Source organism: Atheta coriaria, unplaced genomic scaffold (genome assembly GCF_025399875.1).
Source record: "Atheta coriaria isolate IRGN ID8LTWV9N9 unplaced genomic scaffold, Caltech_Dcor_3.1 hic_scaffold_6_pilon, whole genome shotgun sequence".
Taxonomy (NCBI): domain Eukaryota; kingdom Metazoa; phylum Arthropoda; class Insecta; order Coleoptera; family Staphylinidae; genus Dalotia; species Dalotia coriaria.
The window spans coordinates 11,302,176-11,319,833 of record NW_027045448.1 but is presented as its reverse complement, the minus strand read 5'-3'; the positions used below and the strand labels follow the sequence as shown (position 1 = coordinate 11,319,833).

At 37.8% G+C, this 17,658-nt stretch overlaps 1 protein-coding gene and 2 long non-coding RNA genes across 15 annotated transcripts; 2 read left to right on the top strand and 1 right to left on the bottom strand.

The window, feature by feature from the left end:
• The first annotated feature begins 2,194 nt into the window (after positions 1-2,194).
• LOC135795061 (uncharacterized) lies at positions 2,195-3,269 on the top strand. The gene is made up of 2 exons (XR_010549019.1): positions 2,195-2,508; positions 2,566-3,269. It is a non-coding gene; the product is annotated as an uncharacterized lncRNA (long non-coding RNA).
• Positions 3,270-4,428: 1,159 nt separating this feature from the next.
• Positions 4,429-5,682, bottom strand: LOC135795062 (uncharacterized). The gene is made up of 2 exons (XR_010549020.1): positions 5,184-5,682; positions 4,429-5,052 (listed from the first exon to the last, which is right to left on the bottom strand). It is a non-coding gene; the product is annotated as an uncharacterized lncRNA (long non-coding RNA).
• A 47-nt stretch (positions 5,683-5,729) lies between these two features.
• Positions 5,730-16,733, top strand: MESK2 (misexpression suppressor of KSR 2). 13 transcript variants are annotated; one of them, XR_010549018.1, is made up of 10 exons: positions 7,197-7,370; positions 8,310-8,671; positions 10,310-10,384; positions 10,701-10,900; positions 10,960-11,080; positions 11,151-11,439; positions 11,620-11,889; positions 11,958-12,042; positions 14,321-14,440; positions 14,896-15,140. XR_010549018.1 is itself a non-coding variant. In XM_065306623.1 (9 exons), the coding sequence occupies exons 2-9, from the start codon at positions 8,445-8,447 to the stop codon at positions 13,136-13,138; spliced, it is 1,278 nt and encodes a 425-aa protein (XP_065162695.1). In that variant the 5' UTR covers positions 7,193-7,370; positions 8,310-8,444; the 3' UTR covers positions 13,139-13,944. The 13 variants fall into 13 exon arrangements, 12 of the variants coding, with proteins under 12 accessions (XP_065162691.1, XP_065162695.1, XP_065162692.1 ...); XM_065306623.1 differs by lacking the exons at positions 14,321-14,440; positions 14,896-15,140 and adding an exon at positions 13,128-13,944 and having other exon boundaries at positions 7,193-7,370; XM_065306618.1 differs by lacking the exon at positions 14,321-14,440 and having other exon boundaries at positions 7,195-7,370; positions 8,440-8,671; positions 14,896-16,733.
• Positions 16,734-17,658: the final 925 nt, after the last annotated feature.

The following is a 17,658-nucleotide window of genomic DNA, read 5'->3' as shown; positions in this document are numbered from 1 at the left end:
AGTGCTGTTTTAATGACTTTTCATAAGTAAATTTATTGTTCCTGCGAAAACTAGGCAAATATTCTGCGAATATTCAAACATAGCGCAAGTGAAAAGAAAGAAAGTTATTTCCAAATCAATTTTGATTTATCTTTCGTGAAAGTGAGAGCGCTACATCACCACAAAACCACAAACGTCATATATATCAATCTAGGCATGACCATACCCATCAACTTACTCAAGGAGCAACTTATACTTTAATCATATGAAAATTTCTCTTCAAAAATTAAACCGGAACTATTTACTCCAGCATCTCGGCGTCATACAGATTACCAACCATTACTTCATCATTTTATAATTTTATAATGATACCTCTTGGTGATTGACGTCAATCATCACGTCAAATGAAATTTTCGCTCATCTTTTTTTGAAATGTTGTGATGTTTTGTAATTTATCACAAATTTTACCTTTTACGCATATATTGTTAAAATGATTACCGAAACTTTCTCTAATTTTTGTTGCATGAACGCTGAGTTGTTATATTCCGTGGATTGCGTGGCTGTGGATTGTAGGTTGTGAGCGAAAAAGTCGTTTTTAAATAGTTAATGAAGCAAGCTTGCGAGGGTGTGCCACCATAAATCAGGCCAATATTTCGATCCACGTTAACTGCACGTACGTGGCTGGGTACTTCCGATCGCGCGCCGATCTTTCTATCTTTCGATACTTGCGGGTGGATGATCCCGAACATCATCGGTATTCAACGCAGGTGCCTACCGGCGCAAAAAGAACGAAACTCGACTACGCGAACTCCACTCGGACATAATTCACTAATCTGTTTTATAAATTTTCCAACGCACGCCGGATGACTCTCCATCATTATGTTCACTGGGTGCCTGCGTTCGGGAAACTGGAGAGAAAACCCGTAATGATTTTCCAGCGTAGATAATTTACAATAAATATAATAATACCTACAAAAAATATAGAATCAATAAATAAAAATTGACAGATTAAAATATTATAAAGTCGCATGTGAGATGAGAAGATTAATGATGTGAATAGGATGAAGAATTCAAGTCCTGATTGAACTTGAACGCTTGAAGGTATGCAGATGAAGCTGCGTGAAGGAAAACTGGAAAGAGAGCTTTGCGGTTGCTTAAATCTTTGATATTATGCAAAAACTAAAGCCAAAGACTAAAGTCGAAAGATCACCGGATGTTAAGGCCTTATACGCTCATAATACTCTCTTGATGTCTTCATGTTCTTCTTCCCCAATAGTACGCTACTTTAATACACCAGCACGGTGTATGGGTGAGTGCAGGAGTGCATTTTCAATAATTCACGGCGCTCACCTTTTTAACTCGACGCTTTCCCATACATAATTAACGCACTCAAGAGTGGAAAATTCAATTTGTTCACATTAGAACCGCACTGCCTACTGGTACATTAAACTTTTCGACTTTTATTTATTCACACACGGAAATGCAAAATACAATCGTTCATTATTTATTTATATAGGCTATAATTAAAATGCAAGTTTCGTGCGCGTCAATTTAATTTCACCAATTGTGGGTGCTTGGGCGAACGCACAATCGATAAACAGAGTGTAAATTTAATTTCGTAACGCGGGTCAATGCTGAGGCCAGTACAGCGCGCTTTGCTTTTAATCAACAATAAATAATCATGTTCCGCGTAATCGTAAACAAACGGATTTATCAATGCGCCCAATGTGTCCGCACGACGTGTCGCGATGCTTTGTTATTGCAGCCGTGGACGGAGGGGCGATGACAACATAATTTCGGCAGATTGCGTCGACTTTATGACTTTATGTTTTGTTAGCTTCGCGAATATCGAACTAATTATAATCGAAAATTTTAGAGCGCGCCGGCCGTGTTTATCGGCAGAGCCACAATAACAATATGATTATCAATCACGATGCAATTGTACAAGCGATGAATTTGCTTTGCATTAAAATCATTAATTGGAGGCATAACTAGGGAGTTATCTTGAAACACATAAATATTAATGCTTAATGAGTGCATGTTATGCCACTAATTTGATAAATATGTTATAGACTATGATGTAATACGAAAATATCATCAAGTGCTTTAAAATGATTATTTTTATAACATTTTGTAAATATTTCTTCAAAAATAAACTGTTATAAATCCGATTCTGGCAATACATTATCAAACTTATCATTAATATTATCTTATCTTATCTTAAAATAAACACAGTTTGCAAGCGATAATCAACAATTTTTCATTCGGATGCTCAGTCCTCCTGAAATTGCAACTAAACTTACACAAACCGTTGTTGAGCATTGTGTAAAGGCTGTAAACCATCGAGAGCATAATCAACATGAGTGAATTAATGGACACAACACCAATTGAACAAGTCTCGACAAACGCTTCCCAACTCAATTCCAATAACATGCGAATGATGGAAACGGCACAATCAAATTCATCGCCTAAAAGCGCATCATCATCATTAGCAGCGAATCACCCAAATGTAACATTTCGTGACAAAAAGTAGGTTTTAAAATAAATACTCTACTGTATTTTAACAAAATATTACGTTACTTATAGAAATATAGCACAATTAAGTTGCGTGGAAAGAAAACGACGCTCCCGACATAGACTTTCAAGCGGACAAAGTAAAACCATGTTTCACAGCCAAGACGACCTGGATAAAATGCTTCAGAACGAAAATTGATGCACAGTGCAAATAACATTCGCCATTATCTACTAGTCAACGCAATCATTCAATAAACAGTATTGTAATTTTCACCGGTCGTGCAACGCATTGCATCTGTAGTTGACACGATGACACATGGTGAACACATTACACACGCATAAATTCGACAATTTAATAGAAAACAATATTAATTATATATTCGAGTGCGCATATCATGGCACGTTCATTAATTTTCGTAGTTTATTATTACACATGCAACGAGTAAACAGGTGTGCACGTGTCATATCCACGAATTTATGTTTAAATAAATCGGATGAAGTGTACGCCGATTCGTTTGGGTTTTAGTTTTCCACAATTGGGTAATTTTGTGAGATAATACGCAACGTGCTGGCGTATTTGCAGCGGCATGCTATACAAATCATTTCGAATTGAATAATGAATGCGTGTGACGGGTGTGTGCGATGGTTCAACGTGTGTCTCAATATATGAAACGCAAATTAAACTAAACACAAGTTGAGGTTACAATGGTTACAATGAAATGACACATAACTGTAGTGAGATAATGTTAATTATAAATACAAACAAATAAATTACAGCATTGTTAGTTAATTTTAAACAGATTGGAATGTTTTATTAGTTCGTTATTTTAAATTTATAATCCAGCGATTGTCGATATCGTGAATTGTTTACTTATCTGTAACTGGAAAGTTTCAGATGTCATGCTAATTTATGCAATTATATTGGATGAAATGAAGTATTGTGCATAAAACCGAAACAAAAATTGGCTTTTTAAAATTTACGTTTATTGAACACAAAATATTTTGTAACTCACGCACTTTCGGCAATTAAATAGTGTTGCAATTTTATTTGCAACGTTGCATGTAATTAACATACATTTCCTAAAAAGAAATTTTTTCATTCCGTCTCCTCTAATACTAAAAAAAAGTCATCGTGCATTATTAAAATAATAATATACCAAATTACCTACCTAAGTATCCTTTATTTTCGTGTTTTCCTCAAACAATATACTTACAAAGCAAATATCATAGATTATGATTGTATTTCCATCACATTATTTCACACATGTATCTTAAGCGGAGACGGCAACGAAGATATAAGCAATACAAAGAAATTTACACCGACAGGCAAGTGTAAAAAACCGCAATGCATAAATATTAAATATAAACACAAGCGGCGTCGGCGGCATGAGGAACAACAGTCTCGTAGGGTTCGCAGGGCATCGCGGAAAAAGCGCGGGCTATACGTGCGGCGCGGAAATACTCAGGAGCCCCTTCTGCTTCAACATCATTTCGCCTTTGTGTGTGTGTCGGAGTGTCGCATCCGTGTTGTTCTTATTTCGGCGCGCTGTTCCAACTTGCGGTTCACTTATGCTCGCGCCCTCGGAATCGCAGAATGTGTACGCAAATGCGCTTGATTTATTGCGGCACGCTTAGATTATTTTCGCCCTGTTTCCACGCTTTTATTTTTCTTACCTTATGCGGACCTTACACTGCTTATATTTATCCTTACTGCTACTCTAGGGTTTGGTTTTGAGCTTTGCGCCTGCCGCTCGTGGACTGCTTCCGGAATGAGACACGCTTCAGCGGACTTCTTTCAGGTTTAGCGGTTTTTACCTTAAACGTAAATTATTATTATTGTGTGTTTCGCTAAAGCTGCGAAAATCCACTTATAACTTTAAACCTGCACAAAAAGGGAAGGTTACCTACAAATTGAAGCAATATCTACAAGATAAGTACCATAATCAATATACATTTAATATAATTTGTATTTTAACATATAAAATGTGTCAAAACGCAAATATTACTCACTTTAATTCACATAACAGTTAAGGAGTGCTTGCCATAAAAGAAAAATCAATGGATTCACAATGTAAACATTTTCAATGCACAATAAAACATTCAAACGTTTTAATCCTGTTGTGATGCAGTTAGAATTAAATTGATTGCCGCCTCTGAACTCGATTTGAAAGTATTTACTCTGTCAACATTCATAGTGTTCGCACAAGTTCAGAGACGCACGCACGCATCCAAACATTGCATTCACCACTTGTCGTTTATGGAAATTGCGTCGCGCCGTGAAAGGTGTTGAAGAAGTTTAAGGTAAGCAAGCACCAGTTCTCCAAGACAGTCCATAATCTTTGAGTAAACACACAAGAATTCCTCCTTTTTTGGGTTCATCACAAAATTTTCTTTTCGTCATATTTGCAGCGGATGAAAACCTTCAATCGTCAATTAAAACATGCGCTACATTATCATACCTTATAGTTCAGTGAAGTTCTCAGTCGAAAGCACATCATTCATCATTCAGTGAACACTTCGAGAATATTTTAATCAGCACACTTCGAATGTCATTCACAACTGCAACATTGTACGGTAGAATAGACTATTAGATACATAAATTCTCGTCTATTTGCATTCGAATGTGATATTAAAATCAGCATCAACGTCATACGTTAATGCAGTTTCTTCAAGGATTAAAAATAACTCACTATGTTTATTGCTAATTGAACGCGCACATATTCAAAGGAAATTTCAATGTGAACTACTTACTCGGCTTTGTAAGACTAAGAATGTACAGCAGTTGTTAAAATCGAACCTCATACGAATGTCACTCTTTACTGAACTTTGGTGTAATATTCTCGTGCGTAAAACAACGATGATAAAGTTCGTTTATACCGACTGAAGCAATAACCGCGCATATTCACTGTGAAGCGTAGATAATGCCGAAATGTATGAAATAATTGTCGGTTTCGTAATTATTTAAATAATGTCGGTTTTAAAATTGTGCAAAAAAAGGTTTTCGTCGCCAATTACGGATTAATTGATTTGGAGTGAAGTTGATACCAAAATCACCCGTGCATAAACTTCAAAATGTTGGTGTTAAATCCCAACACTTTATTGAAGAACGCTTACTGGTAAGTTTTACTGCCTTTTTTGTTATCTGCAGTGTGGGCAGTAATTTTTTTTTTATTATTTGTAGTAGTGATAACAGTAGAGTTAATTCAGTAGACTCGGAAGTCACTCAAACTGAAGTTGAAAACAGGACGTACCATGGGACAATACCACTGGAAAAACAAAGTGCTGCTAAATCTGTATTGCCAACGAATGTGGCAAGAGTTGTATGGCCGAGACGTGATTTGGGTCATGTGAATTTGGCGTTTGTCGCATGTGATGGGTAAGTGCAATCTCGACTTTTTAATGATTGAATGTGAATTGTTTGTGTGTGAGATTGTAACATACGACTTCAAATTTTTGTATGATACGCCATGTAAGTGTAACTTTTATGTATTTTCGTCTGGTGATCTTCCGCAAGTATAAAATTCTAAAGTAATGAAACTTGCTAAAAATTGGATAGTCATACTCGTACGCGTTCGTTTCGATTACACCTTCGTTTTTACGTTCGTGGATGCTCAGGCATTCTGGGCGAAATAAATCTGGGGTGATCTACTATTTGCCACTATGAACCAGGAAGGTAAGTGCAACCGTGTGCAGCCACGTCGAGAACGCGAAATGTTCGAAAACGCCGAAGAAATGGGCCCCAAATGCACAGTTTTCTCCAACTTTATTACTCTCTCACCACTCGGCAGTCCAAGTGAGTCCAACGTTGGAGCTGATCTTCAGTTATGCATCGAAAGCAATATGTACGCGTTGCAAATCGATTTCCGCTTTTTAATAGGTATGATTTATTTTATTTCATGCAATTATCATTAATTTACCAATTAAATAATACGGTAGGAGGAATATACGACCCAAAGACTCTTTTTTGGCAAGATTATGCATTGTTTAATTTTTGGGAAATATAATACTCTAATTCCCAAAGTAAACACAAAATTAAATCGATTCCAAAAAATTTGGATTATCTAAAAATTAACTACTGCAATACAATGTTGCTAAGCTTTATTTTAACGTTATTGTTTTAAATTTTAGTAATAAAATTAGGAATCTCTAAATTACCGCATTGTTGGTTGTGTTTTTAGTTTTTTTGCATTTTTGTCTACATTGTAATATCAACATTACTAGATCATTTAGCTACTTCCAAATAATATTAATATTTTGCATTTTCGAGTAATTATTAGCAATAAGCAACTACAAAGTTCCATAGAATAAATATTGTACTGCGGAGATTAATACATGCAGCGCCACGTACCAGTGAAACGTAAAAGTAGTACATTCATAACTTGTTGGCGCCTACTAAATATAGATGGCAGAACAATCACCGATCAATACTCAGAGTCAACTCGTTACAACAAAAAGAAATACTTATAGCAACAATTTAAAGACGATTTACACAAAATACTAATTACTTAACTATTCTAGTTTGAATTAAATCTATAAAAAATTTATATACTTCCCAAAAAGTACAATAATTTAATAATTCTAACCAGCATCTTTAAGTGCACGCCCCTGTGGAAACCACCTATATTTCACCACGTGACTACATCTTGACCAATCAAATGCTCAAAAGTATTACAACATTCAGTAGCTCGGGCCTCACGACCGTCGACGATAGCAGGTCCCAGTGACAGGAGGCAGACGTCATTCTGTGCCTTCGGCAGCGAGAGTGTCAGATCGTGCTCGTTGCGTCGTGCGAACATTTTTATCGCGCAGCAATTCTATCAACCAGCGTCGGGGGATAACGCATATCGCAGCACGGATTTACTGGACCGCACGAGACGGTGAGTCAGTTATATTTATTCAGTGTCACACGACCTGCTAAACACACACACGGTCACGCGAAAGTGCAGTGAGCGGCTAAAGGGTGGTGGCGTGAAAGGGTGACGGGGTAGCATACACAGGGAGGTACAAAGCCGCGGCTCGCTTAGACTCCCGCTAGAGACACACAACACACACGAAATGTTACGTTAGAAACGCAGAGGCTATTAGTGGAAACCGCGGAAAAATCAATATCTCGGACCACCGAGTTGCAAAGCCAGCAGGAAACAAATCAATTTCTGTCCGGTTTTTATTCGCTTCGGCAAGGCGCAGGAAAGGTGCGACACGTCTTGGACGTGATAGCAGTAGCAGGATAGCATAGATTCAGGAGAAATTCGTAGGCGGATAAAAAGAGAACATCCTATTCGTAAATTGAACAATTGACACAATTAGGGTCGATTAGAAAAACGCATTTCGTGGATTGCGATCCTAGTCGGACGTCTCTCTAGCAAGTTCTCGCTTTGAGGGAATTTGGGTCAGAATAGGTGCAATCTCTCTCGCATACCGTGACGTAATACGCTTTCCGGGTTTTCCTCCACCTTACACAATTGAAATTGCTTTCTTACTTACAATATCAAACACGAATTCACGAAAATCCATTCGATGATAATTTGCATTAATTAACTTCAAATACTTGACAGCTCCGCACACTGATGTTAGGGCTAAAATAAATTGCATATTATGCAAGCGCATGTGCATGTTAATAGTTGATAACTATTTTAGGTCACAAGTGACACATTTCCTTAATGTTTAGACTCTAAAAATGCTTCCATTTTGAAATTGCATGCATCGCTCCATTTCCGAGTAACCGCTAGTAATTTTGCGTGTGGTATCGATGTTCTTTCGTTTTATTCTGACTTGATTGCAACCTATCCAGCATTTTTTTTGTTTTACATTCCTAGTTGCTTTCTTAGACAACTCGTAACACGCAAATACAAAAAGGGACTTTAAGACACACAGACAAGGCCGGATGTCTCGAGTCCGGTTTCTGTTAATTTGGCAACGCCTGTGTTAAACCGGAAGTCGCTTTAGGCAAAATGCCGGGGAGCATTGGCGGCTCGTACCGGTCGCTGGGCGGCTCTGGATCTGATATTTACCGGTCTACAACAACCGCTGCAAATGGTTCTAATGGCTCTACCACGATGATGGACACGGTGAAGAAGGCTTTCAGCTTTGTCACGGCTACAAATGGCGGCAACGGTTTTCCAAGTGAGCCGCTAATCGCCGAAGACGATGTCAAACAACCGGTCATCATTGCATCCAGGTACTGTACCCGCTTTGTATTTTTTATTTCGTATTATTTTTATCATTCTTATATTAAATTATTACTAAATCGAAATATGCATATCGCAAAAGAATTGTATTGAGAGCAACTTTTTTCGTAAATCACCACAAAAGTCAAAACGGATTGTTTCACAGTTTTGATGCGTTTGTTTTTGTTTGCAAAATTAATTGAGGCACTCGTTTGAATATGGTCTGACTGGTTGTGAATAATTGATTCATGCCCAAAGGTAAGATATGCATGACATAGCATGGACGCACTTTGCATTTGAATCTTTGCAACTAAAGTGCTCTACTTCCATTGCATTTTGTTTACCAAACGTTTATTGTTTCATCTGATTAATTATAATTATAATAAAATACGACACTTTCTTTCTATTTATAAACTAAACGCTGTACACAACAATAAACTGACAAGTGCGTTGTAAAAATGAGCCCTGCAAATACAAATGGGCGACTTTCATTGGATAAACTATGTTTAATTAAGCTAACAACGGAGATGAGGAGTCGGACGCGAGAGACAGTCGACGAAAACGCTGATAAACAAACGAATTAACTGGTTTCGCAAGCGAAAACCAAAACAAAACAATGATACGGAATGTTTAACTCATCAGAATGCAAAAACATAAATAAAAACATTGAAATTAATTGCAATTCTTAGGTCATTGATACAGGAAATTTTATAATATGAAACTAAATGACTAATTTATTATAGTAATTATGAATTGATAAGATTCTAGTTTTCCACTTCATGTTAAACAATCTGTATATTTGTACGAACGCAGTCTGATAATGAAACTTTCAAGAAGCTTATAAAAGGTAACGCGAGTCAAGCGGATCGTGTCAATCCAGTCACAACTGGATCTTTCTGGCGGTAGCTGCACGCGATTATGCGTTTCTTGTCTTACATTGTAATTCAACATATCGGCGAACGAAAATAACTATCAATTTTCAATCGAAGCTGATGTCTCATGTGCAAAACTGTCAACTTTAACTACTTTTATTATGATTGATTCGAATGTTGCGCATTTCGCTTATTGATATCGATTGTTTTCCATTCGTAATTGCGCACACGATACGAACATGGGACATGGTACATATTCGTCGATCGACCGCGCCAATGTCAACGGAGCGCTGTGCATGTGTAAAAATAGTTTTCGTCCGTTTGTGCTTCTTAATGATTTATGCGATTATGACATGCAAAGCAATGATGTGGACAAGAGGACGCATGCGCCGATTGGCCAACGATCGTCAATTTGCTAAATTTTCATTACCGCGCATATTTGAAGCGAATGAATATGGGGCTTGTGGTTTTTAATCGACTGAAAGCCATTTCCAGCTGAATTGCGCATTGGCGATTTGCAAACGTTATTGAAACGTCTCTAAGTTAACACGCAATATTTTGCACACCCGGGCGAAACTTAATAGTGTTTGCGCATCAACAACTCAGAAACTGCATCAGTTTGAAATACATCGCAAGCATATAAGTACGCAGATTATTTACTTTAGAAAAAGTTAGCATTTAAACGTAAGATGTAAGGAATTTTGTTTGATTTTTGTTGTTTTCTTGTGCTCTAGATCTAACAGCAGTTTTTCAGTTATTCGGTTTTGTTTGTTTTAGGACTGACAGTGCTAACACTAACACAATTAGAAAAATGCCTACATCAGGTGTAGCTGAAGAAGCAGCCCTTTTGGGGTAAGCAAAACCGCACACATCACTCTAGGCGACGACGATCACCGGCCGACAAAATGGCACACACATCATCAGCATTTCGTATTATTACCACATTCTCCATTTAGCATACATTTATACACACCGTGCATACACCCGACATTTTTTTGGTGTTATATTTAGTCCATTTTATAATTGTATGTTCCCCATTTCTTGCTAAAATTTTTGAAGTCGTATGGTTGTATGTATGTAGGAATGTGAATGATTAGAATCTAAGAATTTTCTTTTTTCTTAGGCTATTGCCTAAATTGTGTCTAAGTGTCGTAATGAATATTTTTAGCACGATGCCATCGGACAGTATGGACGACATCGAATTGAAGAATATTCAGCTGCAGTTCCCTTCGACCCGGTCGCTCTCGCGGGACGATTCGTCCGCTTGCGAAGAGACGGTTGAAACGGATCGCGGACCGCTTGTTGTTGCTATTCAGGGTTCGCGCAACAAGCCCGCGATTTTGACGTATCACGACTTGGGTCTTAACTGTAAGCCTATTTTTACCTATTTTACCTTTTCATGTCTATAATTATTGTATTTCTTTCAGATATTTCGAATTTTCAAGCTTTCTTTAACTACATTGACATGCGCGCTCTTTTGGAGAACTTTTGCGTGTACCACGTGAACGCACCCGGACAAGAGGAAGGCGCGCAAACACTTCCCGAGGAGTACGCAATATTTCTATATACCTATGATTATTATTATTATGGCTATGTATTTATGTGTGCGATTTTGCAGTTATATTTATCCGACAATCGATGAGCTCGCATCACAACTAACGTTTGTGCTGTCGCACTTTGGGCTGAAGCAGTTCATCGGCTTCGGTGTTGGCGCTGGCGCTAACATCCTTTCGCGTTTCGCCCTTGTCAATCCACACAAGGTGGCGGCGCTTTGTCTCATCAACTGTGTCAGCACGCAGGCTGGCTGGATCGAATGGGGCTACCAGAAGCTAAACGCACGCTACTTGCGCTCGAAAGGCATGACCCAAGGTGTGTTGGATTACCTCATGTGGCATCACTTTGGACGGGTACGTACAAGCCGAAAATACAAATATGACGAAAATTGGATTCGGTGTGGCCTTGTACCTGTTTATTTACTTTCCATTCAGTCCGCCGACGTATCATGTTAAATTTAGTAGCGTTTTTATGAAGTAGATCGATATAATTTGGTGAAGGACGTCGTTGTTTTATTTTGACGGTCATTTTAGAACACCGAGGAGCGAAATCATGACCTGGTCCAGGTGTACAAGTCGTACTTCGAGCGCAATGTAAACGCGACCAATCTGGCGTTGTTTATCGATTCGTACATCAAACGAACCGACCTGAACATTCAACGCGAGATGGATCCCACCAAAAAGAAGGAGGGTATGACGCTGGGCATGCCTGTGATTAACATCACTGGTTCGCACAGTCCGCATATGGACGATACAGTCACGTTGAATGGACGTTTGGATCCCACGAATTCAACATGGATGAAGGTGGGCTTGTATGCAAATTATGTTGAATTCAATGTTAAGTCTTGTTTTTTGTTTTTTATTTCTTATAGATATCTGACTGTGGCATGGTATTGGAGGAGCAGCCAGGGAAGGTGAGCGAAGCGTTCCGTCTCTTCCTGCAGGGCGAAGGCTACGGTAAGTCACCCAAACTTAGCGAATAGACGTTGCTAGCTCCTTAGAAACAGATACCGATTCTCAAAGCAAAATTTTCAACTAAAGAATGTGATGTTGAGAAAGCGGAGCATTAACTGAAGCGACCAGCAAGTGTCGTCTGATCGATGGCTGCTAGTGTGCGATGCAGCCACCTTCGAACACGACACGAAACGCCAACCGCCTAATTGCAAACGCAAATTGTTTGTGCCGGTTCAAAAACGGCCGCCTAAACTGAAGTGATATTTAATGGAAAAAGCGATGTGTAGTGTGTTTCAAAAGTTGTTCTATCTTTCTACGTACATAAATTGGCATTGCGAAAGGGAAACAGTTATGCAAAAAAAAACCTAAATGTCGGTCGCCTGTTAGTAAATGATTCATAAATGTAACATGTGCGTAGTTGTAGATGGAAGTTACGATTAATGAAATTTTACGATTAAGTACAACATCAGACATTGAACACTTACCAAACACAGCAGCAATACCGCAATCGCAGAATGCAACAAACACGCTGACAACATTCGCTGACACACCACGGCTTTCTTCTCGTTTGTTTGGTTATGGCTTTTGTGTTTCCAATAGGTTGGGTGTTTTTCGTTTTCTCGTCACGTGATACAATTTCGTTCGTTTTCCGTTTTCACTTTGATTTTGGGAAAACGAGTAATATGACACTAAGACTTGTTGTTTATTTGTTTCACATTTCTCTCTTCTCTTCTACTTCTCACAACCACCAACACTTAATGGCTACCTCTCGGACTGGTACGTATGCAACCCGCCAATCATCACGCCATGGCTGCCAACCGACGAAACAAAAAATCATTGCGAACACTCAATCGATTCATAAACAATCATCATCAATACAAAACGAATGAAAACGGGCGTTGTTAAATTGTACTAAGCAGCCAGTTCGGTGAAATGCGCGCCGAAGTGCGAACCGGTGCTCGAGAAATACTAATTGCACTTCGATTGAATTTCGAAGAGATTTTTTGAACTTTTCAATTATGTGTATCTTTGCTGTGTGTGTGTATGCTCGTCACACATTTTCACAACGTTCTCTTTCTTGTTTACAGTGCACATTTAAACGAAATGCAAAGCTAATTATTTGATCACCGTTTTCACTCATTGCCATCAGGTCATTTAATTACACGTGCACGCCACGCGCGATCTGCATCCCATCAATCGTTTTTCACATACATAGAGATATAAAATACTAAAAACGAATCGAAAAATCATAACGATGACTACAGAACTCTGCAACACGACCGTTTGTATTTTACTTCCACGGGTAACTTTTGTCAATGTAAATTCTACATGAATTGTTAGTTATCGAATTTCGTTGAAGATATTTTTACAATTTTTACAAAACTTATGTACAATTAATCGAAGGGTTAGTGCTTGCTTGTGTAGTGAACAAGCTTTTAACGAAAGTGACAACAAACGATTCTTATATGTTCAATCATTGAATTACCTTCATGCTCTTACTTTGAATACTCATTTGAATAATATTGGGATGTGATCATTGTTAACTTTTCTCGTTTCGATCTATTTTGTCTATATTTATATTTAATTATGAAATATTTAAGCTATTGACTTAACAAGTAAACAAATGTACGATTAGTGTATAATCAAAGAAAGTGCTTTCTACCATTTGAACGAAAGGCGTAAAAAAGAATATTGAACGAAGTACAGAGTAGGAAGGATTTAGCAGAGCGTCAGAAATTTGCAGCTTGCCTTTATTAAATACAAGTGGGTGTAACTGATTCAATAACAACAATAAGTAAGAAATTATTATTGGAACTTGTTACCGCATATTTAATTGATTGATAAGACGATGATGATAAAGAAGATGATAAACAGAAATAAATTTTATGTTGAAAAGAAAGCAAACATGTTCATAATTGTTATTTAACAACAACTTGAGTTGATACCCAGTTTGAATTGGTTTTGAGTTTATTATTAGCACTGTGTTCGGTTTATTTTCGTTTTCGCATCGCTTTTATCATTACTTTCTTTTATTTATAGTGCTGGATAACAGTTTTACAGTTATTTATAGTTTGTTTGTGTTGTTGACGTTGTAATGTTTTGATTGATCACATTTTTCTCTATTTTTAATTTATTGAGAATCGAATACTATTAATAACATCGTGATATTTGAACGATGCTGGCACCGTTTTAGTTGTATGACAATTATTGTTTGACGTTTTACTTTATTTTTTGTTTTTACTGCACAATTATCACCATTTTGGTCATCCTATTGTTTTAGCAATCCGCGTGGGCCGACGAGCAAGTAGCCTTGCCTCAGTGGAAGGTAAATTGATTAAATAATCTATTGATCAAGCAAGGGCCCTTATTACTATTTTTTTTACCAATACCACAATGCCATGTAAGTTTATTTTTGTAAACATTATTTGTAATCCTGACGAATGTAACTAACAAATCTACTAATTTTATACTGTCTGTATTTGTCGATGGACTGATGCCTCTTAAAACTAACATTTCATGTTAGGATATACATGCCTGCCATATTTTGGTTTCATTGTGCATCTAACATCTTTTGTTTAACGCGCCATTTTGTACCCATACTAATCATGCATTTTCAGCTACCTAGCGAATGGCTTTCACCATAGTTAACTACCCTCACACAATCACACATCTTACTAATATTACTAACAGTATTTATTGCTTCCCCTCAAGGAATTTAACAATCAATTTTTTATTTAGCATAATACCAATGACTTTTAATTTTTTAATTATTCATTTTTAACTTTAATATATTTGTGACAATTGATGATTGTTGATGCTGGCATTGGTGCTTGATGAGTGTGGCGTGTTTTGCAGTGGCACCATTGTCGCCTACTAAGATGGCGGACTTCCGCAAGGCGTCGTTTGAAGAGCTGCTTAAAGCGAAGTACGGCAACTGCGCCGACCACAGCAGCCCCATGCTTGCGCGTAACATCCACATCACTGAAAATCCGATATCGGCCGTCGTCTGCTAATCGCCGGCCGATTATCCGACAAGTCACCCGACGCCCGAAAATAGTCTCGACGAGAGTGCGAAACAACGCTGCTTTACTATAACCAAACATATATACAAAAAAAGGAAACACGTTGGATATCACCACAGGAGTTTGCAACATATTTCACCGACTCACGCGCGTCTCACGTACGTATCGCCTGGCTGTATTGAAATTTACACTAGTAGATGAAACTAGGGAGAAAATAATATAGAGGTGGTGATTAAATGTGTTTAAGAGTTCAATAGATGGAGCTTGAAAGCTTGCGGTGCTTGCTGCTTGCGAGCGAACACAAATTCTAAAGTAGGCCACTATCGTGCATATCATTTTAATTCGACGCGAGGGGAGAAAATGGCGGCTCAAGGTGGCGCCACTTGTAGGGACAAGATGGCGACCGCCGTAAATTTCAATACAGCTGTATCCTACGTAGGTAATAATTTGAAACTGCGTTGGATTTCAATTTTCGGCCACTGCCCTAAGATTATTACATTAGTGTCGCTTCAATGTTTGATATCATTTTCGACATTGTTTCGACCCCCCAACGAATTGCACATATCGTTTCAAAGTCATACCCATAATCACCACACATGATTGGTTTACAGGCGCGGGCACGCTGGCTGTGTTGTTAGCGCAAGCGTATTTGTGGGCAAAACATTAAAAATGAAGCTGAGATAACAAAAGAGACAGATTTTAGTCTAGGAATATTGTTACGAGGGCTTTAGTGCTTTTTCGGTGCAATGATGGACACACAAAAAGTACACTGCAAAGAACTAATAAGGGCCTAATTTACATATTTTACCTTTGTTAACTTAGATTTTACAATAATCTAGAAAAGTATTAATTATTTTCGAATGTTTTAAACGTTTACAAGTTTTACGAAGTGATAGACACGTACGTTCTCGATAGCTTTGTTCCATCTTTGGAAATGCATTCATGTGGACCAAATTTGGAACAAACTAGTTTTATATTGATTGTCGTATTATGAGATGCATTTTATAAGTTTTATTTTTTTGATTAACGCCTGTTGCATAGAGTATTATGTTGCACATTGTTTACCATGTCAATTGGCAGGATATGATAGCAACAATTTTCTCCATAGAATTGTTACAAGCGCAAGGCGGTAGATCGCGAGAAGTGTACGAACACAATATTAACGATTACGATTACCGAAGAAACACCACACTAGTCTCTTAGTTGTAGCTGAAAATTACATTATTATTCATTAGCGTGATATAACAGTACATTTCTTATTGATTGTTGTTGACGGTTACTAACAAAGTGCTGATTTATTCGAGACCTTCGAATTTGTTGTGCATCTATTTAGTGCAGTGCGAAAATACGTAGCTGAAAATAAAAGCAAAAAAGATAAATAAATGCTGTTAAACAAAGCACTTTATTGTATCATCTATTGACGAAATGGTGTTGCTGTGCTTTTTGTCGATGAATTGCGAACGCGCAGTTAGCCATCGATGCACTGTTATAACAATTGATAGGTTGACGAAAAGCAGGCAAGCATCGAGGCATGCACTGATTTTGAGCATGGAGTCTTAAGTATGTGGGAAATGATAACTATATACATAATGAATATATTAATATATTGTGCCTGACTTTGTTAATTTTATGTTTAGCACACTATAATTTTAATAAAAAAGTAAAACGTTACTTCTGTCATTTCAGTCCTAAATTATACAAACTTTCCTTAAAAAACTTTCAAAAAATTAAAAAATCAAATTAAAATATTTGAAGCTGCGTGTCGAAAACAAAACCCCTTTCGGCTATTGTAATCACGTAAATTGTAGCACGCAGCAATTTGGAAATTAACTCACGGCGTCCTCGCCATGATTCAACAAGACGAAGATTCGACAAAGATCTGATGTGTTGCAAATAACCGACATGTGAACACGAACGTGATACATGCTGTAGGAGTACTCAGAACATCATCAACGACGAGATCAACACACGCGCACACGGCACGAAGCTAACATTCGAGCTAATGAATGAAAACAAGAAACAAGATGAGCTGGCCAAGGTAACCGCTCATTTGCTTGTACGATGGACGCTCAAGAAATTCACTTCGAGCGATCCACGCGATGTGGTTTGATCTTGATTGGGCAGCAGGGTTCGACCCGGAGCTGCTACCATGTTACGTAAGGAATTTGAACATTCAAGCACTCTGTGAAACGCGAAGCGAAGCAATGGACCAAATGAATTTATGATGTTGATGCGAGAATTTGATGGATGGAATCAGGGTCCTCCTTAATTTCATCCACAGCATGATTTACCAGTTCAAGATATTATAGGTGTTTCCAATTTATGAAGCAGACATAATATAATAAAGTCCTTAGAGACGATCGAATGCCGATGGAATTCCTGATGTAACAACTTTCAGAATTGCAGAAAATAAACTGATTTGTAGTAACATCTAGTGAGGTTGCAGATACAACTCGAGAAAACGACTTCTATTATATGTACATACTTATACTTATGTAAAATAGAAACTCGCGTTTCCGATGAATCTTGGAATCGCTCATGAAAAAAAAAAGAACTCGTTTACTATGGTGCCGCAGCAAGAAGAAGCTGACGATTT